Source organism: Mesoplodon mirus (genome assembly GCF_964341445.2).
Source record: "Mesoplodon mirus genome assembly, chromosome: 1".
In the NCBI taxonomy this organism is placed as follows: domain Eukaryota; kingdom Metazoa; phylum Chordata; class Mammalia; order Artiodactyla; family Ziphiidae; genus Mesoplodon; species Mesoplodon mirus.
Window position 1 is genome coordinate 13,080,880 of NC_138976.1, and position 22,628 is coordinate 13,103,507.

Below are 22,628 nucleotides of genomic sequence, written 5' to 3' on the forward strand. Positions count from 1 at the left end.
TTCCTCGATGCCCGCCTGCAGGAGGCCTGCCCCCCTTTGAAGCAGGTAGCCAGCGCTTCCCTTTTTCTGGGTTTTCAAGGTCAGAGTCACATTGGCAGCAAGTGTTCTCTTTGTTCTCCTGCCTCTGACTTACCCCAAACACAGTCACTGTCCCCAACAGCCAGGTCCTCAGCAGTGGCAAAGGACGGTCTTGCTCCTGCTGGGGGCAGGGGGTGGGGGAGCAGTGAGAGCCAGCCAGGCGCTGGTCGTGCCCCCTGGGGCCCTGCTTCCCGGGAAATGGCGTCTCTGTGGGCCTGGCTTCCCTGCCAGCTTGGGAGCACCCTCTCTGACCCACAGTGCCATGCTCGATAGAGGCTGATGGGAGAGGAACAGCTGACAGCCCCCAGAGCGTGCTCCCAGCCTGGGGAGCGGGCACCCACCAGGAGAATGGGCTCGTCCGAGCTCTGCCCCTCGCTGGCTGATGCTATGACCTCAGGCTACCTGCTTCCTCTCTCTGAGCTCTGGTTTCCTCAATTGGAAAACGGGGAAATAAATACCTGATCCCAAACAACTGCCCTCCTAATGGGACCCGGAGGAGCTTATGAATCATAAGGTGCCATGCCAAAGTTAATTATTCCAGCGCCCGGCACAGCACCCAGCACGAAGTAGGTGCTCAATGTATCATTTGTGGTGCAAACGTTTATTGGGCCCCTGCACCGTTCCAGGGTGCATGCAAGGTACCTGGGCCCAGGATGAAGGCCTGCCTGTGCATGGGAGGTCCACCCTTCAATGGGGCCTGCAGACAACTGTCATACCATGAAAACTGCCAGGAAATAAGGATCAGGATGCTGTGAGACCCACGGGGGCGGGGTCCTGGTCTCCTTGAGGTGGGGTGAGAGACCCAGGTCTTACAAGAGCCCCACCTCTTGGCTGCCAGGCAGCAGAGGCCAAAGTTGAGGGCTGCCCAGCTCTAGGCTGCCTGGCACTCTACCCATTTCCCAACAGCCCAGCTTAAACAGAGTTGCCAGGTGTGGTAAGCAACCCAGTTCTCCCGTGTGCACGCACACATCAGTGCCGTGCGCACCTGGACACGTGTGCCAGGGAACTAATGGTGACACGGTACCTACGTGGGCCAGACCCCGTGCCATGCCTTTTACGTACGCTCTCTTAGTGGCCCCCAACACCTGCTAGGGGAGTGGTTAAAATAATACAGACTCATGGGCCCCACCCCCAGAGAGGTGATGCCGCCCCATCCCCAAAAGGCAGTGCTCATCAGAGCCTGGAGGGTCGCAGCGCCTGAGGTCCCCATTATGGCTGTGACCCTTCCCAGCCCATGAGACCTGCGTCAAGTTCACCAAACCTCTCGGCGCACAGTCTCCCCATCTCTCAGGTCCCTGTGAGCATTACGAGACAAAGCACCTGGTGCAGACGGAGTGCTCATCCTCACGCCCATCCTCCGCCTAATCCACACCCCCCCAACACACACACACACACACACGCACACACATGCACGCGCACGCGCACGGCCAGCACCCAGCTCCCACCCAGCTCACCTCTCTGTCTCCTCCTCTCCTTCCCTGCTGCTTCCGCTCCTCTGAACTACTTCCCACTCCCCTAATGCTCCAAGCCCTTTCCCGCCTCCCAGGGCGGCCTCAGGTCCCAAGAGGACACGAAGGTTCTAGGCCTTGAGCCCTGGGCTCACTCAAGGGGCTGCCTAACTGCCCTTCTCCCCTCTCTGACATCTGATGAACTCGTCCTCTGTCAAGCCTCAGCTCCTGCCACTTCAATGAAGCCCTCCCTGATTCCTTGAGAACAGACCCAACTCCTGTCCACCCCCTGGCAGAGAAGTGCAGAGAGAAGGGGGCAAAGCCTCCAACTCCTTGCTTGCCCCTGGGTGCACTCCTTCCTCACTCCTGGCCTCAGCTTCCCTACCTGTGAAGGGATCTCTGAGACTTCTCATTCTAAGCCCCCAGAATGAGCTCGCTCACAGGCTCTATTTGGGGGTGGGGAGAGCATCTCCAGGTTCACCCCAAGGTTGTGGAAGGCTGGGAAGGAGCTAGACTCAGCCTTGTTCTCCTCGGGAGGACAGGACAAGTACAGTTCAAGAGACCCCAGGCAGCGTCCTCAAGAGGCCTCGCTTGCAAGTGGGGGGAGCAGACCCAATAATGAAGCACAGAACACGCGGAGCAAAGGGAGGTCCACCTGGCATTGGGGGAAGGGGATCAGGGCAGGCTTCAGGCAGAAGGAGCTAAGGCTTGAAAGACAGGACCAAAGTAAGAAAGAGCAGGGGGTAGAGGAGGATTCCAGACCAAGGGAACAACATGAGACGGGAAACCATGACACAGTGATGGCGAATGTATCTCACTGCTACTACGCATGTCTCAAGGCGCTTGGCTCAGCATTTAGCTACAAGTCTCCTTTATTCCTCTCAAACACCTTCGAGATAGGAATTGTTAATATCTCTGTTTCACAGGGTTAAGCAAGTTCCCCAAAGTCACAGCACTATGGAGTGGTGGAGTTGGGATGCGAACCCAGGCATCCGCCTGCCACGTGAGTCAACAGGGGTGACCAGTGGGGATGCAGGGAGGATGAGGGTCTGGGGACTCCCGAGAGGCTTGTTAAGACCTCAAAGTCGGGCTCTGTCTTCCTTGCGGCCTGCTCCTGAATGACACCCAACCCAGGCCAGGGCTGTTGGTGAAACCCCTTGAGGGTGACCCACCCACACGTGGAGGCGTGCAAGCCACACAGAGTCGGAGGACCCCAGCCATGCACTTCCTTTGCACCGTCGGCCTCAAGGATGCAGGGAGCTGCTGCTAATGAGTGAGCGAGCTGCGGAGCGGGGGAGGAGCTGGGAGCTGCAGCCAGTCAGAAGCCATGCCTGTCAGCGGCCACCCCGACAGGCTGGCTCAGAGCTGTTGCCAGGGCAGCCCGGAGAGTCTGCCTTCACAGGCAGAGTGATTGAGAACCAGCTGCTCTCTCCTGGGCCACCAGCTCAGCCAGCCAGGGGCTCCCCCATCCACTGCCTGGCCCTTCCAAAGCCTGAGCACAAAATGTCAGGGGCTCCGTAGGGAGGGCCACCGGCATGGAAAGCCGTCAAGACAGAAAGCGTGGGCACGCCCTCACACGATGGAGACAAGCCCTTTGTCACAACAGTCCTAAACAGGGACCAGGGCTGGGGCTTGAGGCTTCTGGGCCAGGAGTTTCAACAACCCAGGGCCATCTTGTAGGACACTCACCACTAAGTGGTCCCTGCCCCTCCACTGAGGACCCTGCAGCAGCAGGTGACCCACGGGCCTGGCTAAAGCACATTCAGGTGGATGACTGATGTGTGACAAACACACGAGTGAAACTTCAGTGAATCTACCCAAGGGCAGACTCACAGGGCCCCTAATGGGGACTCCGACGTGTCAGGGGGAGCTACAACAAGCCCATTAAATGGTTTTCTGTACAAATGCACCAGATGGATGCAGTGTTCCTCTCATTTAGAAGTGTGTTTCCACCAGTGTGATGAGTGGCTTCAAAAATGTGACCACTTATAAGAAGCCCACAGGGCATGGCCATGCTGTCTGTACCTGCTCTGAGAAACAGGCAAGCTCAGCAAACCAGCCCTTCACAGGCGGCCTCTTGCGGTCCAGAACCCTGTTTGCCCCCAAGTCCCACCGCTCAGTGGAAGACCCTGGCCCCCAGGCCAATGAGAAAGTTGGCAGTTCCTGCCACGGGAACCCTGGCATCACTGGGGAGTGAAACTCAGGTGCAAGGTGCTTCTCCAGGGCAGAAGGACAAAGTGGGGGGCTCACGAGAGGCCACGGGGCTGTCCTGAGATGACAGCCGGCTGAATGTGTGTGCTTAGGGCGGGGCACGGTATGAGACTCGCCTTCACTGAAACTCTCTTCCTGGTAGTCGCTGGGGGCAAAAGAGATAGAGTCCCACCCACCGCCAACCATTAATGGCTACAGAGATTTACCGAAGGAACCCGCTGGCTAAGCGGCCACCTGGACTTAGGAGAGAGAGACGGCAGGTATGGCCAGTCGGAAATGTGTGGTGATGAAACACCAGGCTGGCTGTTGATTCCCTGGGTTCCCCACATTGGCCAAAGACTACGGTGGGAGCCACGGAAGCAAAAGCTCAGAGGTCAGCCCACTGTCTCCCTGCAAATAACAGAGCACCGTGAAAACAAACAGGTGCCCGTGGTGCCCAAGCTGGGGCAGAAATCGAGGGATCTAAGGTCTGGAATCCATCCATGGCCCAGGCAGGAGAAAAGGATGGGACAAGCCTTGACCTGCCTCGTTCTGCTTCACAGCTGCCTGGGCCTAGGTTGGCCTGAGTCTGCCACCATGGAGGGACAGGGACTGCCTACGAGGAGATCCAAGATGTGGTACCCAGGGTCAGAGCCATCGCGGTGACCCCGAAACACCACCAGGAGCGGGTCTGGTCTGCCTGGCTTTCTCTCCGAGGGAGGGACTGGCTCCCTGAGAAGCAGGAGCACTATCAGAAAGCAGACCTCGAGGCACCGACCCCAGGAAGCCACTGGTGTCTCCCGCTGGCAGCACACGGGGCTGCTGGATACCTCTATACCTTCAGGGCCAGCCCCGGGCCCAGCTGGAACCCGGCAGTAGATGCCCTGCTGTTTAGCTGAAGAACTCAGCAGACTTCTTTTGGAAGTGGGATCTGAGCAGGACAGAGAGGCCTGGCTGGGGCTCTTCAACCAGACCAAATAAACACTCAGCCTCTCGCCGGGGGGCTGCAGTTTAAATCTGGAGAGGGCAGGGAAGAGCCAATCGGAGCTGAGTTTGGGCTGAACGGGCTCTCAGCCAACAGCAGTAGGAACGCACCCCAGACTGAGCTTCGTCTGGGTCTCAGCCGCCCACCGGCTCCCCAAGCTGGAACAGGCAGTGGGACATCCAGCCCCAAGGTTATCCTACAGCGTGATAACCCAGCACCCTCGCCACCAACATCCCCCAGAGGCGTGGGACCCTTCCAGAGAGGGAAGAATCCAGAGCTGCTAGCTGGAGGTCTCAATACTTGAGTGGGTCTCAGAATCACCTTGTCCCTCCACGGTGGCAGACTCAGGCCAACCTGGGCCCAGGCAGACGTGAAGCAGGAGGAGCCAGGGTCAAGGCTCCTTGGTACCCAGGGTCAGAGCTGCCACGGTGACCCTGAAATACCACCACGACTACAGATTCTGGGGCTAGTCCCAGATCTGTGAATCTGACTCTCCTAGCTAGGGCTCTGGAATCTTTCTGCCTGGCACCATGATGCTCAGCTGTATCCAGGAACCAAGAGAAGGTAAGGTGACCGCTGACGCCTCCCGAAGTCCCCTTCCCAGAGTCCACAAGGCATGTCTGGTCTCTCCCTATCTGCTGCTACCACTTCCTAGAACCCTGGCGAGTTACACAGGCCCAGGTCTAAGTCCAGACTCGGCCATTTAACGGCTCTATGACCTTGTGCCGGGGTCTCTTAACCATCTTCAGCTTCAGATTCCTCACTTGCAAATGAGAGAATGTCCGTTTCCTAGGACTGCTGTGAGGCCCTCTTTGAGCACCCTGGCTCTCAGACCCACTGGATCTGCACAAGCTCTTCCGTCTGCCCAGAAGGCTCTTCCCTGCGAGCTCAGCCCACCCCTCTCCTCCTCGGGGATGCCATCCCCACCACCCTGACAGATCAAACCCTCCAGTTCCGGGCTCTTGGTGCCTTCAGGACACACGCTTCCACTGCAATCACACATTGACCTGTGGGACAGTTTCACGGTGGGAGGGGCCGGGGCTGGTTTTGCGGCCTCCCCGGAGCCTGGCACTCGGCAGGCCCTAACTGAATGGTATCCACTCTCCCCAGCACCAGGCTATCAGAGCAACCTGTCCCGACCCTGGCTCCAGCCTTGACCCCTCAGAAACGCCCACTTCCAGCCCCTCCGATACTCCCTCCCATCAGCGCCCTGCCCTGGACGGGCCCTCTCAGACCATCCGGCACCTCTGGAGCCTCACACCACCACCAGCTGCTTCCTGGGACTGGGCCCTGCGTGGCTCTCAGATTTCTCGTAGTAACGCCTTCTCGGAGTTTCAAAAGCAAACCAAGTCATTTGCCAACTATTTTCTCCCATTAATTTCACAATGCATTTGCTATTTTCCCTCCATAATGACTCATTTAGCAGCAACAGAGCAATTAGGCAGACCACAGAATATTGATTTTCTAAGTGGGAGAAGTGTCTGCACAAATGTCTCCCTATGCCTGTCTCAGGCTGTCTCCTGCTACATGACGGGGGTAAACCTGAGGCGGGGCTGAGCCGAATCTGCTGGCAGGATTCTGGGGTCTCCAACAGAAGCTCAAAAGCATGGTGTGTGCATGTGTGTGAGAGTGTGTACATGAGATGACATGATGAAATTATCATGTGACATACATGACCCCATGGAGACCTCAGAACTCTAGGAGGCAGGCACCATTATCACACCCATTTTAAAGATGACAAAACAGAGGTTCAGAGATTAGGTGACTTGTCCTAGATCACACAGGAAGTTAGGGAGCCGGATCCAGACCTAGGTCTGTGTGTCAGCAGGGCAGAACTCTGTTCACCAGGGGGCCCTTGTGTGGCTTGCTCTCCGTGGGACATGGGGGATGTGACATCAGGGGCAACGCAGTCCCTGCCATGGTGTGACCCAAGGAGACTCTTGAGACATGAAACAGTTGCCCTAGGTCTTGAGGTTGCACACCTCAGCCTCAGCGCAGCCTCTAAGCCTGCCTGCTGTAAACAGGTCCACCCCAGGCTGGCCCTGGCCATTGGCTCTTGGAAAGGCCTGGAGAAAGACATAATGGCAGGACCCCCTGCCCTCCGCCTCCTCCACCCCCTGGCCACCACCACCAGCCCAGGCAAGTGCCTGCCCAGCTCGTGGGGCACTTCAAACATCCCCTGCCTATAAAAAGGGCAGAAGAAAAGAGAGTCAGGAATGGTTTGATGAGCGGAGCATCTATGATATCTGCGAATAGCTCCCAAACCAGGCCCCACTGCTGAGAGGATCCTATCAAACAAGAGCTTAGCTTTCCTCCCACCTCCCGCTCCCAGAAGCTCACTCGAGGCAAGCTGGGATGGGGGCTGTAGGGGCAACAGGTGCCCAAGGTCCTAGGGACCAACACTAGCCTAACCCAGGGAGCAAACAGCTTCTTGATGGCCAAGGGAAAGAGCTGAAGGTCCAGCTAGCAGACATGGGTTTAAATACCAGCTCTGCCACCATCTATGCGGCTTTGGGTGGAATAATGACCTTCTCTGAGCCTCAGTTGCCTTATCTGTAAAAGGAATGTAATGCCTGCTCTGGCACCTCCTTAGCTGTTACGAGGGCCAAGCAGTAAATGATAAAGTGCTACATAGGGACTTACCTGGTGGCGCAGCGGTTAAGAATCCGCCCGCCAGTGCAGGGGAAACAGGCTGAATCCCTGGTCTGGGAAGATCCCACATGCCACAGAGCAACTAAGCCTGTGCACCACAACTACTGAGCCTGTGCTCCAGAGCCCGTGAGCCACAACTACTGAGCCCACGTGCTGCAGCACGTGAAGCCCGCGCACCTAGAGCCCGTGCTCCGCAACAAGAGAGGCCACCGCAATGGGAAGCCTGTGCACCGCAATGAAGAGAAGCCCCCGCTCGCAGACCCAACGCAGCCAAAATTAAATAAACAAATTAATTAAAAAATAAATAAATAAAGTGCTACATAAATGTTGGCTAGGGAAGCTCAACAAAAGGGAAGGTTTCTAAGAGCTGGCACTGCCCAGCAATGGGGTGGCATCTTCCCATTAATGGCGATGTGCAAGCAGACCCTGGATAGTCCATGATTATGGGAAGCAGGGCATCCTATACACCTCCTGTATACCCAGATGCACATGAGTATAGCAAAGGCTCCCAGGAGTCAAGCACTGAAGAAATTTACTTGCTTTGCTTCCCTGACCTGTTTGTTGGACTACAGAATCCCCTCATCACAAATGCCCATTAACATCTGCAAGGATGTGGTGTTCCATGGGATCGGGTCTGAGAAATTCTCCTACGGGTGCTTTGGACAACGACCAGGGGACATAGGGAAGAAAGCAAGGCCTTTCGACTACAACCCTCATTGGAAAGACTATAGGACCTTTCCCAATGTCAAGTACAAGTCAGAAGCAGACCCAGTCCTCAGCCTCCCTTTCTAGCACGACAGGGAGACAAATCCACATGCCCAGAGAGAAAATTCACTTCAACGAAACAACATAAAAAGGGACTTAGAAACCTCAAACAGGAGTCACTCCCAGGCTATCCCTGACCTTAACAAGCCAAGAAACTTGGAGGAATTAAAGAAGAAGAAAGGCCTCAAGCAGAAATGCCTCCCCCTTCCCTGCTCCTGTCTGAAAATTCACCATGACTGCCCTTACCCTCTGGGTCAGCAGGGCCTCGTCCAGGCTACCTGAAAGCGGGGCTAAGACTCCACAACCGTTGACCATATTTCAGCGTGGAAGAGTTTGCGGGGCCACAGAAAGCGGGAGTCTGCAGAATCCCAAATCCCGTGTGCCCAGACCCCATCTGTGGATCCTGGAAGAAGGCAGCAGGCACGCCCGGCCCCGCCCACAGTGCTGCTGTGGCGCTGCACGGACATACCCCCTCCACCCCAGTGCCTGTCCTCCCTCTGGGGGGCTCCATGCCAGGCAAGGCCGACGAGTCCCGGAACGATGGGCTCCCTGGAAGAGCTCCGGCAAACCCATCCATAATGGTGCAGACTTTGCTCCCAGCAAGGACAGAGCTTTATTAATTATTCAGGGAACAGTGCAATTATGCAAATCAGTGGGCAGCCTCTGCCCAACTGCTGTCTTCTGCAGGAGTCTGCGGGGAGGGGGTGCCCAGAGCCCAAGCGGCTGAGTACAAGAAGGGAGCCACCCAGCCCGTGAAAGGCGGAAGAAACGCCCCACGTTCTGGGCCCACAGAGGGCTCTGACCAGAGCCAGGCCCCATCCCACACACAGAAGAGCTAGAAGCTGCTTTGAGGAAAGATTCTGAAAACCTGGGGATGCCTTTTCCAAAAAAAGAAAATACCCCCAAAGCTACTGCTAGGCCAGCAATGCCATCATTCAAGGCTTGCTCCGGTAGGCCCTAAAGGCATGGAATACTTCCAAAGTTCTCTCTTTAAATGTACGCTTCTAAGGAGAGGTAACAACTCAGATTAGCGTTTACCCAAGAATGTTCTGCAGAATGCTACTGCTCTCGGGGTGGGGGACAGGAAACCCTGGGTTAAACAAGGTGCAACTGGTTTCTTTACTGCAGGACCTCTCAGGGCCTAGAGTGAGGATGCCCATGCCACCTGCGGAGGAGAACATCTAGTCTCACCTCCAGGAACCAGGAACCGAGTTTGATAAACTCTGGACAGATTGCTCACAAAATCCCCTGCCAGGTCCATCACCCCTTGACCCTGAAATCCTGTGGTGTAGGTTTTCACTACTCTCATAAACAGCCATCATCAAAAATGTGAACTTCACGTGCGCAGGGCAGCTAGACACGACCACCTCAGGCAGGCTGGCAGGGCGGTCAGAAGGGCCGCCCGTGGCCCTGCCACCACCCAGCCCCGCCTCCGCCCCCTCCCCGGGGCCTGGCAATTGTGCAGGTGCCCAGCACCATCTCAGGTCCACAGAGGGCTGGGTCGGCTGGGAGCCTGGCTGCACGATCAGCAACCCCCTCAGCCAGTCTAGCCGGAGGTCTCGGTGCCAGACTCACCTGTCTACCCACACGTGCAGAGCAAAGGCTGGGCTGGGAGGCCCTGCCCGCCATCATCACTGCTTTCCCTTCATCCACCTGGGCAGTGATGCAAGCGACCTCAACGTGCTGACCTGGGGAGGACGGCTGGTGAGCCCACCCATGACCTCTGCCACCGACCCCACCTCACCCAAGATCATAAATCAACAGATCCAAATGCAGCCATGGCTCATTAGCTCTGCCAGGAGGAAAAGAGAGGTAGGGGCCCAAGGAGGAAGACACACTTGTAATCACTGAGCAACTGCCAATGCGGGGGGCAGTTACCAAGCCGGCCCTACCCTCACAGCCTGGGGACCCCACCCACTGAGACCAGGAGGAAGGCCCGCCTCCACTGCCACACACACCCCACGCCCCCTCAGGACTTTAGCACCCATAGTAGCCTCCTTCAGAGCTCGGGGTGGCCCCGGGACGCTCCCCCAGGCCCCTCTGGTGGCTGTCATGTTCTTTCCTGTGGGAGACGGTAAAACACTCTGGAAACATCTAGGTGCAAATCCCGTCTATGCCACCCACCTACTGTCTGATAGGGACAAGTGGCTTTTACCTGTTGGAGCCTCCGTTTCTCATCTGTAAAACAGGGAGAGGGCAGCACTGGGCAGTAGTTAACAGCACCGACTTGGGAGCCGGGCTCCCTGAGTTCGAATCCTACCTCTGCCATTCCAGCTGTGCAATTCACATTTCCTGGTTGGAAACCAGGGATAACAACAGTGGGTAGCACGCGGGCTGTTGTGAGGATGGAGTGAGTTCCTCTCTGTGAAGGGCTGAGAGCAGGCCTGGCCCACAGGATCTGTCCTGCATGTTAACTATTAGACTGGAGAGGGCCTTGGCTTTGAGTCCAAAGAGACCTAGATTCTCAATCCATCACAAGGGTAATCCCCGATAAGTGATTTTACCCCTCTGAGGCCAGTTTCAGCACCTGTAAAATGGAGGGAGGATGAAACAAGGGTAGTCAAGAGGATTAGAGATGACGTACAGACCGTGCACAGTGCCCGGCACACAGCAGACGCTCCATAAATGGCAGGTAGGTTAGTGATGGTATTACTGACTGAGTGGGTCATCTGGAAAACAGAGACCATGAGAATAGTGGTTGATGGCAGAGACTTAGATAATAAAGCCAGTCCACCTGGGTTTGGATCCTACCTACGAGCCGTGTGACTTGGGCAAGGGGCTCAGTCTCTCTGGGCCTCAGTTTTCCTCTCTGTAAAATGAGGAGAGTAATATCGTTCAGAGTGCTGGCGTAAGGATGACGTGCGAAAATGCAGGAAAGGAGCCCGGCCCATCAAAGGTGGCCACGCAGGGTAGTGGCTGGTGGGTGGTGGCGATATCGCAGCACTCAGAGAAGCTCGCCGAGATGAAAGGCCTCCTGTCCCACCTGCTACCATGGCTCCACCCCACGTCACCTCCAGGGACTTCACGACCTGAAGGCGGTGCAGCAAAGGCCGGGAAAGACGGGACGCTACCCTGTGCTAGGTACCTCCCCTCCAGGAATCCCAGAGTCCTGGGCACTGGACTTTGTTTTGCTGAGATGGAGAAACTGAGGCTCAAAGAGAAGAAGTCAGTTGAGCTCCGGGTGGCTCACCCCAGCACACCTGCTGACCTCCCAGCAGCTGGCAGCGCAGGGGATGGGGCTGGAAGGCAGTCCTGGGTTCAAATTCCAGCTCCATGGCCCACAGGCCCAGATTCCCCCTGCCCCACCCTCCCCCATCTTTCTCTCCCAATCTCAGCGGGCATCCGGCCTCCTCAGTTGGGGGTACAGCCTAGGCCACCTGGCCTCTCCCTCTGCACAGACAGCCACTCTCATCCCTGAGCTGAGACTCTCCAGGCTGTGCTTAAAGAGCTCCACTCCCAGGTGGGGGCCAAGGGCACCTGGTCCAGGCCTGAAACATTGGCTAGTCCTGTCCTATGGGCTTTGACTCAGTGGACCTGGGCTTGAATCACATTACTGCCCCTCACTTGATCCTGGTGACCCCAGAGAGGAGTGACTACACCTCTCTGAACCACCTGTCACTGGGAAGTCGGCCAGAGCAACGGGCCTCAGTGGCTCAGGTGGGCCAAGCACTGGACCTGGAGCTAGGAGACAAGTCCCAACTCCAACTTTGCCCCTTCACCTCTCTGAGTCTCCCCCATCTTGCCTGTAGAATGCAGACCATAGTCATAAATGCCCTAATTGCTCCAGGCGCCCTTAGGAGATCTAGAACACCAGTGTGAAAGTGCTTTTTACAGCGGGGAGCCCCGGGCAAGCACAGGCGGGCTCCTGGCACGCCTGTAGGAGGGGTAAGGTTAGTTCAAAAGACATCACCACCTTAATAAGAAAGGGCACGGCACGCTCATGGGAAGATTCCAAGCCTCAACCAGGGAATGGATCGCCTAGGCATGGGGTCCCCCAGTGTGTGACTTTGGGCCAGTCATGTTCCCCTCTTGGAGTTTCAGTTTCTACGTCTGTGAAATGAGAAACAAAAAACCCTCTTACTATGAGGAATCAATAAGAACACAGCAGCGCCCAGGCAAGCGGCTGGCGTACAGTTGGGACACGGTCCTGCCCTCTGCAGGAGGAACAAACTTTGGGCAGTGGTTCTCACACTTCGGGGAAACATGAGTACTCCACCAGAGTCTTAATTCTGAAGGTCTAGGTGGGGCCCAAGAATCTACATTTTATCAGGGGTCCTGCCTGGGGTGGGCTGGTCAGTCCTGCTCAGGGGTCAGGCCCTCCGCTTCCAAGACAAGAGTGGGGTTTTATCAGAGCCAATTCTGGGACTGAGTTTCCTGATGAAATCTGGGGAAGATGGAAAGGGGGAAAGAAGGGTAACAGGAGTAGAGGGCTGGGGCTGTGAACAATCTATTAATCAATTTCCTCCCCAGCCGGAAATAGTAATTGCTGGGCGCACACATCCTTCACATGCTAACAGTCTGCAGCTGCAACAGGAAGCTTCCACTGCGAATGTCAACAAGACAGCATGAAATTAACTTCCCCTTAGTCCCTGGGCACAGGGAGATGCTACACTAACTTACTGCCCTCAGTATGAAAACTCCCCAAGACAATGTCGCATCAAATTAGAGCCTGTGCTACCACGGTGGCATCTATATTTCTACCCGAAGTGCTCTTTTACAACCAGGCCCTGCAAACAAGGGCTGGGAGAAAGGTCAGGGCTAGCCGAGGCAGGCGACGGTCCCGGGGTTAACTGGGCCCTGGCCAGAGCCAGCCGGGACCCCTCAGCTCCCCCATGGGGGCTGCCTACCAGAAAAGGGAGGCAGGGGCTCACGGTGACAAGGAGTAACTCACCCCACAGAGCGCCTGCTGTGGGGAAAAGTGCAAACCCAACCTTCAATCTGGGCCAATTCCTGGCCCGCCAGCGCCCCTGGAGAGACGGGGAGACAGACTTGTGGCTCTTCCGAGTTAGCAGTGCAGCAGGCCCAGGAGGCAGGTTCCTGCGCTCCAGCCTGGCCTGTGGCAGTCCAGGTACAAGGGGCAGCAGGAGGGGCGGCAGGAGGTGGGGCGACAGAGCCCTGCTCAGGCGCCTTTGGGAGAATGCGAAGGCATCCTGGAGGCTGCCCTCTGGCCCCTCCCCTCCTGGCAGTTAATCACCAGGCAGACCCTCAGTGCCTCCCCAAAGCACAAAGTGCTGTGTTCAGGCCTCCTCCCAGCAGCCCGCCCCAGGCCGCCATCAGCCGCGGCCTTCGAGGGGACAACCCCAGGGGTCAGGTGCACGCAGGCTTCCTGAGCGGGTGCGAGTCGGGGTATCTGGGGAACGCCCCATTCTTGGCACACCCCCAGGATCAGGCTTGACCTCCAACCTTGGGGTCACTTCTTACCTTCCCCAGGAACGCACAGAGTATTCCCAGATAAGCTGCCAAGGACCCTGCAGGCGGGATCCCGTCTCCCTCTCCTGCCCCTGGGTCCTCACCGCACCACCTGCCTGGCTCAGAGGGGACCTCTGGTGCACAACTGGTGGCTTCCACAGGGACCTGGCTTCCAGTTGCCAAGGAAGGTTCTTACATGTGCACACGCGGGGGGGCATGTGCTGTGGCCTGTAGGCAGGACCTGGGGGGCAGCCCAGGCTGTGCCCCCAGTATGTGTGAGATGCTGTGTGCCCACCCACAGGCTCACACATGCCCACAGAGGACGGAGATTCCCTCTGTCCCAGGAGGGGACAGTAACACAGGCCACCCTCCTGGTGCCCCCAGCTGGGAGGGGCAACTTGCACATCATTCCCATCACAGTCATCTCCTCTGGGCTTTCAGCCTGTCCTCTGAGGTGGGTGGGCAGGATCACAGGTGACTCTACACTGAGCTCTGTGATCATGAGGGGAAGCACGCCCCTGGTGGAGAGCTGGTCCTTTGAGAAGCTGCCTCAAACTCTGGAATTGGGAGGAGGGGTCCCATAGGCAGCAGCCCAAAGGCCGCTAGAGGAGTAACAAAGGGGTTAGTTTCACTGTAGAGTGCCCGGTGACTGTCCCGTCCATAGCACAGGCCTCAGGCATGTCGCCTGGCTGCTCCGGGGCATCAGAGGGTGGGGGTAGGAGTGGTACAGCCTCACGCCAATCCGCCAAGCCGGGCTTGCTCTCCGCGGCCACTCGCATACCCCACCCCAGGCTGGGAATGCGGCCCAAGCCACTCCTCGCAGGCAGGCCCAGGCAGATGGACTGTCGGCCAGGAGACCCAGCATTAGCAAGGGGCGCTTTTCCACTCACCCACACCAAGTCACCCAGGAGGGCGGGTGGGGAAGGAGCTAAGTGGGCCCTGCCACCTGGGAAGGAGTCACACGCCAGCTGTGGGAGCTGGATGTTTTCCTTCCTGCCTTTTCGGTCTCCCTATGATCTCCAGCTCGCTTCTGTGGCCCTCTAAAATAGCCATTAATTAGAGCCTGGTAATTAACTTTCTGGTTCAAGTAATATTTTGCAAAGGAATTCCATTAAAGAGTCAATTTGCATATCCTCAGACATGGGACCTGGAAATAAGCAGGGTTACTCTGGGAGAATGCAAAAGGCCTCACCCACAGCACCCCTCAGGCCTGGCACCCAAGCCTGCGCTCTGCAGGCACCTAAAGGCATGAGGGGACTCAGAGGGTGGCTGTCCTGATGGCCTGGGGAATATGCTGAACCCTGGGAGGCTCTCCCCAAGAAGGCAGGCAGTTTGTTCACAAAACTGGCCAGCTCGGTGGCCACACGCCCAGACAGCAACTGCACACACACACACACAGATGCACACATGTGCACATGTGAGAGCACAAACACAGAACACGCCACGCACACGGCGAAACAGGATGTATGTAAACACGCACGCACATGCCAGTAGACACGTACACATAAGAAAACAGACACAGTAAGAACGGTAGCCAGCACTCATTGAGCACTTAGAATGAACCGTATGTCCATATTCGACCTACAAAAACAGCCACTTCATGTGGTCCAACCCAATTTGAAGTGCCAGGCACTGTTCCAAATGCTTTACATGCGATTATTCATTTCAGATGCACAGACATGTACAAAGACACTTAACATATAACGCGCACACACCTTCACGAGGGCAGATGCGTACTTGTAAGACATACAAAACCACGCACTCATGGATGTACACATGCCTACAGACACTTGTACAAAAAAAGGCTTCTCTAGCTTTTAAAACCCCAGCCTGGGGCTGATCACATTCTCACTAGCTAATTTCCACCGTTCCTAAAAATATTGCCCGGCTCAGAGCTCTGGAAGATACACGAGGGAGCTGCAGATCTAAAAGGAGGGCGATAAAAATGAGAAAGCAAAAATAAATTGGTTCTTCTCCAAGTCTGGGTCATGTTCTGTGGCTTTCCCCTCCCTTTGGAGATGAGGCTCAGAATCATGTGCTCGTTAGTGGGGCTCCAGTCAGCCCTGCCCCAAAGGTGCCCATGGGGATCCAAGTACAATGCTGCAGAGGGGTCGGGACACGGTCACGAGGCCTGGCTTCTGTAATGGTCCCACCACCACAGCTTTGACCATGTGCCTCAGTTTCCCTGAATCTAACAGTCCCTTCACCACCTACCAATTCTGCATGGTGAAAGGCCTTTCAAGGTGCTGTGGAAATGCCAGGCCTCCTTATGATAATTATCGGATTAAGAATTAAATCTGATTCTCTTATGGAGAGGAGAGCAGGGGAGGGGGGAGTTGGGAAGCATTCCTTGCAGGTAATTAATGAATTCCTGGCCATACCGCTTGGAAGACAGAGACCCATTTAACAAAGATCCACCTATATGAGGCCTCTCAGAGCTGAGAAAGGCCAAACAGAGTAACCAAGACTCCTGCGAGGGACTTGCCAGAACGTTCAGAAGGCAAAGGACACGAACAGACAAGACTCAAAACCAGCAGCACTATTGGCCATTAAACTCAGGAAAACAGGGTTCAATCACTAACAAGCAAGAAATGCAAATAACAAAGAAATGCCATTTGTCTGCCTATACAAATGACAAAGATTGTGTTAATGATGACACCCAATGTTTTTAAAGGTCTAAGGAAACAGGTGAGCACCCTCAAAAATCATTACTACAGGCTCTCGATGGGAGGCATTTTTATCAAAAACCTGAAACTGTTCATATTCTTTGACCTAGTAATTCTAAGACTTTACCTCATGAAATCAATCACAGATGTAGATAAATGATGCATACTCAAGGATTAAATACCAGCACCATTTTTAATAAAGAAAAACTAGACATAACCTAAATGCCTAAATTACTAAAAACAAGTAAGGCCTGAACATCAGATGGAACAGTGAACTTTACAAGTTAATTTTTAAAACATATAGTAGAGGTTTGCTTTCCCAGGTGTAGACAAGAACCAGGGTCATTCCACTTGGCTATTTCTTGTGTTCAAAGCAGTAATGATCCTCTGTACAGCCGCTTTCACCTTATGAGGGACAGCAACATCGAGTATTATCTCTCAAACTCAAAATAACACCGCATGATTGCATGTTATTATTCCCACACTGCAGATGAGAAAACGGAGGCTTACCAAGAGAGGGGCCTGTTCCCCACCAATATTAGCTACCACTTACTGAAAACCTAAAACACACTTGTCTAACCGCTCTCGCGTGTTATAACTTATTTAATAAAATTTTAGAAACATTTAAGAAACGTGTAAGACCCAGTGTGAGTTGCTAAGGAAACAGTACTGAACAGGACAGACATTTTCTATTAAACACATGCTGAATATATTACTATCGGTTCCAACGACACTATTATCATCAGACCCATTTTGCCAATGTGCAAACTGAGGCTCAGAAAGGTTAAGTGACTTGCCCCAGGAAGGCCTGGCTTCAAATCCAAAGATCACATACTTCCCATTATTCCCAGAGACTAAGATGCCCAACCATCTCAACATCACCCAAGGGAAGGCAGAGAAGGACCAGGCTCTCCCTGTCTACAGCAGGGGAAGGAGAGAGTGGAGAAAACCCAGGCCTGGGTGCCCAGCCCTTCCTGCACCTACTGTTAACAGAAAACAGATTCTGTCTTCCATTTTTCCTGTTCCTCATCAAGCTTCCTCTCCTCCCACCAAGGAATGCCTCACCCAAAGGGGTAGAATTGATTCCTGCCTACTCAGGGCCGGGTGAGGGTCCCTGAAAGCCCCCTCCCCCCACTTCCAAATTATCTCCCTCCCTAGTCTTACACTGCCTGGAACCCTACCATTAGTAACTTTCAGGTGTGGGAACTCCAGGCAACACACATACTCCCTGTAAGGGAAATCAATCTCTCACTCCACACATATCAGCCTTGGGTAACTGCACCTGGTTGCCCGCCTGTGTGGAGGGCCAGAGTCACCCAGATACAGTATCAGGGAGGGAAAAAAAAATGAGGAAAGCACAGTATTGCCAGCTGACCCTCCTAGCTACTCAGCAACATTAATAAATAAATGAGTGACTTGGAAATTATCTTCTGGGAAGGCAGAAGCACCACATCCGAGATAGCTTTTACCAACATTAATACAGTCTTGTAAATGAAGCAGGAAGATTTCCAGCCTGCAAAACAGAAGTGCTTTTGCCAGCACACCTTTCACCTGGAAAGCCTCCGAGCGGCATTCATTTCTGTTATCCACGGGAAATGATTACCTGTCCTTGGTGCTTATTTCCAAAACCTCCAAAGGAGAAATAAGCATTGAGGGGTCCAGTGATCTTGGAGACCGACTGGGAACCTCCCCCAGGCTGGTTTTCAGGGAAGTAAGTACAAAGGCTCAAACTGTCCTGTGGCCCTCGGGGACCCCAGAGCCCAGTTGTGCCCACCAAGCCCTGGCTGGCTTGACCCCAGCCTCACAACCAGGCATCAGCCCTCTCCCCGCATCAGTCAACTTCAGCGTCTCCACACCTGGAGCAGACTCCTTTCCCAGGGAGCTGAAAGATCCCAGAATGGAGCCAACTAGATGAGAGAATCCAGAGGACAGAATCCCGGCGCAAAAAAAAAAGCTCCCAGATGAGAGAATCCCAGCGCAAAAAGAAAATAACCTCCCCAGCACAGAGAGCGTGCAACAAAGCCGCTTCAGCAGCCATAAAGCAGACAGATTCATCCAGAGTCAGAACCCAAGTGGCCACCCCTGAGTTCCCTGTGCTCCTTCTCCCCATGAGGCGGCCACGGGGGCTCATATCTGCCACCCCAGAGGCCCCCAGCCCCCTTCCCGTGCCCAGATGGGCCTCAGTGAGGCCGCTGTCTCTGCACTTGCCCCCTTCCCAGGGAGAGGCACGGCAGCCCAGTGGGGTCCCATGGAGCCAGGAGTCAACGCCCTCCTCACTGCTGAGCCAGCCCAGTGGGGTCTCACGAGCCAAGCCAAAGGCAGCCGTTCTGTCCTCCCAGCCTTCAGCAGCACCACCACCCCACGGCAGAGCGGGGGGAGGTGCCTCTCCACTCACCCAGCGTTGGCCGTGAGCTTGGGGGGTGGGGGTGGGGGGTCGCCAGAGTTGGCTTGACTCACTCAACTCCAAACAGGGCGAATCCAGGGACTGCCCAGATTCTCATGCCCCAGAGAAACACCTGCCCAGCCATCCCACCAGCAGCCGATAAATCTACTTCCAGGCAAAGCAGCATATCAGAAGACCCCAGTCCGAGTAAAGCCCATTGCCGCTCCAAGGCTGGACAGAAGGACTTCAAACTCAGTCTCTCTGCCTGTCCGTAGGAAGTCTGGGCTCCCTTCCTGTGCCAGAGAAGCCACCAAGCCAGATTTTGTTTATAGAAAATTAATAAGACAATTCCACACCACTGTCAGTGACATTCTGCTCCAGCCGCTACCATTTACCACCGTTTCTAGAAACAGACTTGTAGTCTTACTCCCTACCCACCCCCCTCCGTGCCTCTCCGGCATGTGGCAAAGCTGACCTGAGGCCAAGCTGGGCAGGACCTGCTCCAGGTCATCTCAGCCAGGCCCTGACCTCCGGCCAGGGTTGCCAGCCGAGCGCTCGCCGGCATCTCCGTGCAGGCTTCCTGCTGGAGGGAGGTAAACATGGCATGCACGCTGTCTGCTCCCAGGAGGGCAGGCACACTCAGAGGCCGGACCGCCTGCCATCTCTCCTGTTCCCCGGACGCCCACACATGCACACAAAACTGGGTACGTACACGAGGCCCTGTATGCGGGTGCAGAGGTTCCTGACCCCCACCAAGGAAAGCGCAGAGAAGGGCATGTTCCTGGGGAAGAAAGCCAGAGGAAGGGGCCGGGCGGAGGGAGGAAGGCAGCAAACCGGGTGGCCTGCCGCCCAGACAATAACAAAGATGGGAACCGAGATTTTCAAAGACGCAGTGGCTGCACCCAGCGCTGAGCTCTGGCCTGGCTAAATCTTCCTGCCACGGCACGCCTGGTCCCCTGGGGCACCACGGCCATCAGAAAAAGGCTGAGGGTCCTGCCTCGGGCTGGGCTTGGCAGCTGGGGCAGCAAACCAGCTGCAGGCAGTGGTGAGGATGCATTAGCGAGAGCAGCTCCGGGCTGATGAAAATTAAAGGTCTAGTAATTCTCCTGGAGAGTGGAAAGAGTACTCTTCGGGAAGATGCTAGGGGTCAGTTAAACAGTCACTCAACCTTGGGCAGGAGTTGGGCTATAACTTGTACTCCGCTGCCTGCTGGAACCAAGGGGGAGGGGAGAGACATTTTCATTCTACCTGTGCCTCCCTTACAGGGAGTGCCAACTCACCAATCATACACAGGGGCACAGCCCTATGAAGGAAGGCAGATGCCAGGGGCCTGAGATGCTGGGGCTGAATGCCGAAAAGGCTCCTTGCTGCCTGCCCGTTCGTTCTTTCACCTCCACTTAGCTGAGCAGGAACACGTTCTAACTGGCACCAGAATCCACCACCATGCTGTGCCCAAGCAGAAAGGTGCTGGGGCTGGCACGGCTCAAGGAGGGGGGACCTGGGCCCCGAGAGGCTGTGTCCGCCCGGTGTCCCCGCAAGCAGACAGGAGGGCTTGCCCTTGCGAGCTGAAGCCTACTCCTTGCCAGTGACTCCTGGCAGGCTGAACCACCTCCTCTCTTCTCCTCCTCTGCCCCACAAGCCACCTCCCCTTGGAATTTCCACACCTGCTCCTGGCTTGCCTAGGAAAAGGAAACAGGGAATAGGAGACACCCCTGGGAGTGGAGAGGTGAAGAAGGGAAGCAGCTGCCCGGGGCTGGAAAGGATGAGGCCCTTATTCCTTGGCCTCAGGCACTGCCCGCTCTGCTCGCCCCAGCCCCCAGTGGAGCACGCGCCCTACTTACAGCAGATGTGCCCCCTAAGCGGCCCAGCCCCCTGTTCCTCCCCTCCAGATGTTCACCGTTTTCGTCACCGCTGGGTCTCCGCAAAACCCAGCCGAAATGCCTTTTGTATCGCACACTCAAGGGCTCCAGAGACAGGGGATGGATCCTGGGGTGGAGGCGCCACTTCTGTCCCCAGCTCCGGGCACTGCACCGCCCGGGAAACAATGCCCACCTCGGCGAGGCGAGGCAGGACTTCTCGGCGAGGGCACTTCACTCCCGGCCTCGCCCCGAGGCTCGGGCACCCGGTCCTCACCCCTGGGGGAGTGAGAAGGGTCCTCCCGTCGCGCCCCGCCCCCGTCCGAGATGGCCCCACAAGTTGCCGGAAGGCGGCGTGGGGTGCCCTCGCGCTTTCAGCGCGCCCCAGCCCGGTTCTCGCTTTGTCCCCGCGCCCTCCGGGGCGCATCCCGGGGCGGCGGCGCGCGGAGGCCGGGCCGGCGGCGACGGCGGGCTCACCTCTCATTGTCCGCGGCGGAGGCGGAGGCGGCGGCGGCGGCGGCGGCGCTCCGGAACCCCGGCAGGATGTGGCGGAAGCTGTGGTTGCGGTCCAGCTTGGGCTGGCTCTTGGTGCGCTTGATGGAGCCCTTGAGGCGGCGGCTGAGGAAGCCCTGCGCGCGGGGCGACAAGAGGGGGAAGGGAGGCGGGGTTAGCGCGGCGGCGGCGGGCCCGGGACCCGCGTGGAACCCGCGCCCTGGCTCGGGCGGCCGCGCGGCCGTGCGGCCGAGGGCGGGCGCGGGCTCGGGCTGGCCCCTGCACCTCGCGGCCCGCGCCGCCCGCCCGCCGACCGAGCGCCGACGGCCCGGCCCGCGCAGCGCGGCCCAGCCCACCCCGCGCCGCCAGCCAGCCAGCCAGCCACGTCGCCCCCGCCCCCTAAGCCGCTGTTGCCATGGCGACGCAGAGCCGAGCCGCGCCGGCCGCGACCGAGGACGCCCGAGCCCCCCGGGCGCGGGGGCGGGGGAGCCCCGGGGGGCTGAGGGGGCGGGGCTGCAGAGGGGCGGGGACCCTCGGGGGGCCTCCGCGGCGGCGGCCTCCGCGGCGGCGGCCTCCTCACCTCTTACAGTAACGAGGTCACACACCGCCACCCACCTGGAGGAGTCCACGCCCCCCTCCCGGTCCTGGATTGCCAAAGCGCCTCCCGCGAGGTCGATGCTCTCAGCCCGGGTGGTACAGATGGGGGAAACTAAGGCTCTGCGAGCAGGCGTCCGGTCCTCTGAGGAACGGCCGGCTAGCGCAGCTGGTACCCTGGACCCCTGGACCCCTAACCTGGGCGTCTTTCCTTTCGCAGGTGACTGTCACAGGCCCTCGGGGTGGAGCCCTTTGCCTGGAACCGTTGTACCCCAGCAGGGGCAACCACCTTGGGGACAGGGTGACCTAGTATCTAGCTCAAGGAGAGGCCGAGGGGCTGAAGGGTTTGCTGAGTACCCCCACTGCGTGCTTCAAGGTTTGGAGCCAGGTCTGAGGGAAGGCTGGACCTTCTCTAGAGAGACTGCTGCCTGCTGGCCCATTCATGACCCATGGCGGGTAGGGGTCCACTCCTGGGAGGAGTATGACAGACCTCAGCGGGACCTCCCCATTAGGCCATTCATGCGTCTATCAGACTGCGCTGGACTCTGAGACCAGAACCTAAGCTGAGCCCAGCCCCCAGAGCTCCGGGTCTAATGGAAGAGACAGGGAGGAGACAGCGTGCAGTACAGCAGGTTGAACCAGTCTACCCTGGGGTAGATTTGGGGGCTCAAGGGGCCACAGCCTGGGGTGTTCTGGACTTGGTACCCTCAGGCAGTTGGAGGGAGAGGAAAACTGCAGGAAGAGGGATTCCCTGTGGGTGGAGGTGTCTGAGAGGGATTCTGGGGACTCACCCACCCCAGCCTCAATCCCAGGTGATGTAAGGAGAGAAGGGAATGGGATATTAACTCATTTTAGAGTTAATGTTGTTCACAATCTGAACACCATATTTCATCCGTCACACAATAAAGGGTAGGCTTGGTGGCCCTCTCTGCTCTGGGGGGAGAGTTGGACATTTGCTGTAGTCCACGCCCTTACTGGATCTGTCCACCTCTATGGCCCTAGCACCCGAGACTGATGAGAGCAAGTATTGGTTGTACCCATCATCTCATGTCACCCACACAAACAGAAATGACAGAGAAACATCCCTTTCTGAAAATGAAGAAACTTTGC

At 56.7% G+C, this 22,628-nt stretch overlaps 1 protein-coding gene across 12 annotated transcripts in view; it reads right to left on the reverse strand.

Moving 5' to 3' along the window:
- Window positions 1–22,628, reverse strand: part of DAB2IP (DAB2 interacting protein) — a 196,951-nt gene that overhangs the window by 62,146 nt on the left and 112,177 nt on the right. For all 12 annotated transcript variants that reach the window (XM_082625373.1, XM_082625372.1, XM_082625370.1 and 9 more), the window contains one exon: window positions 20,910–21,061. In XM_082625373.1, coding sequence (XP_082481499.1) covers window positions 20,910–21,061 — 152 coding nt within the window. The remainder of the gene's footprint in view (window positions 1–20,909; window positions 21,062–22,628) is intronic.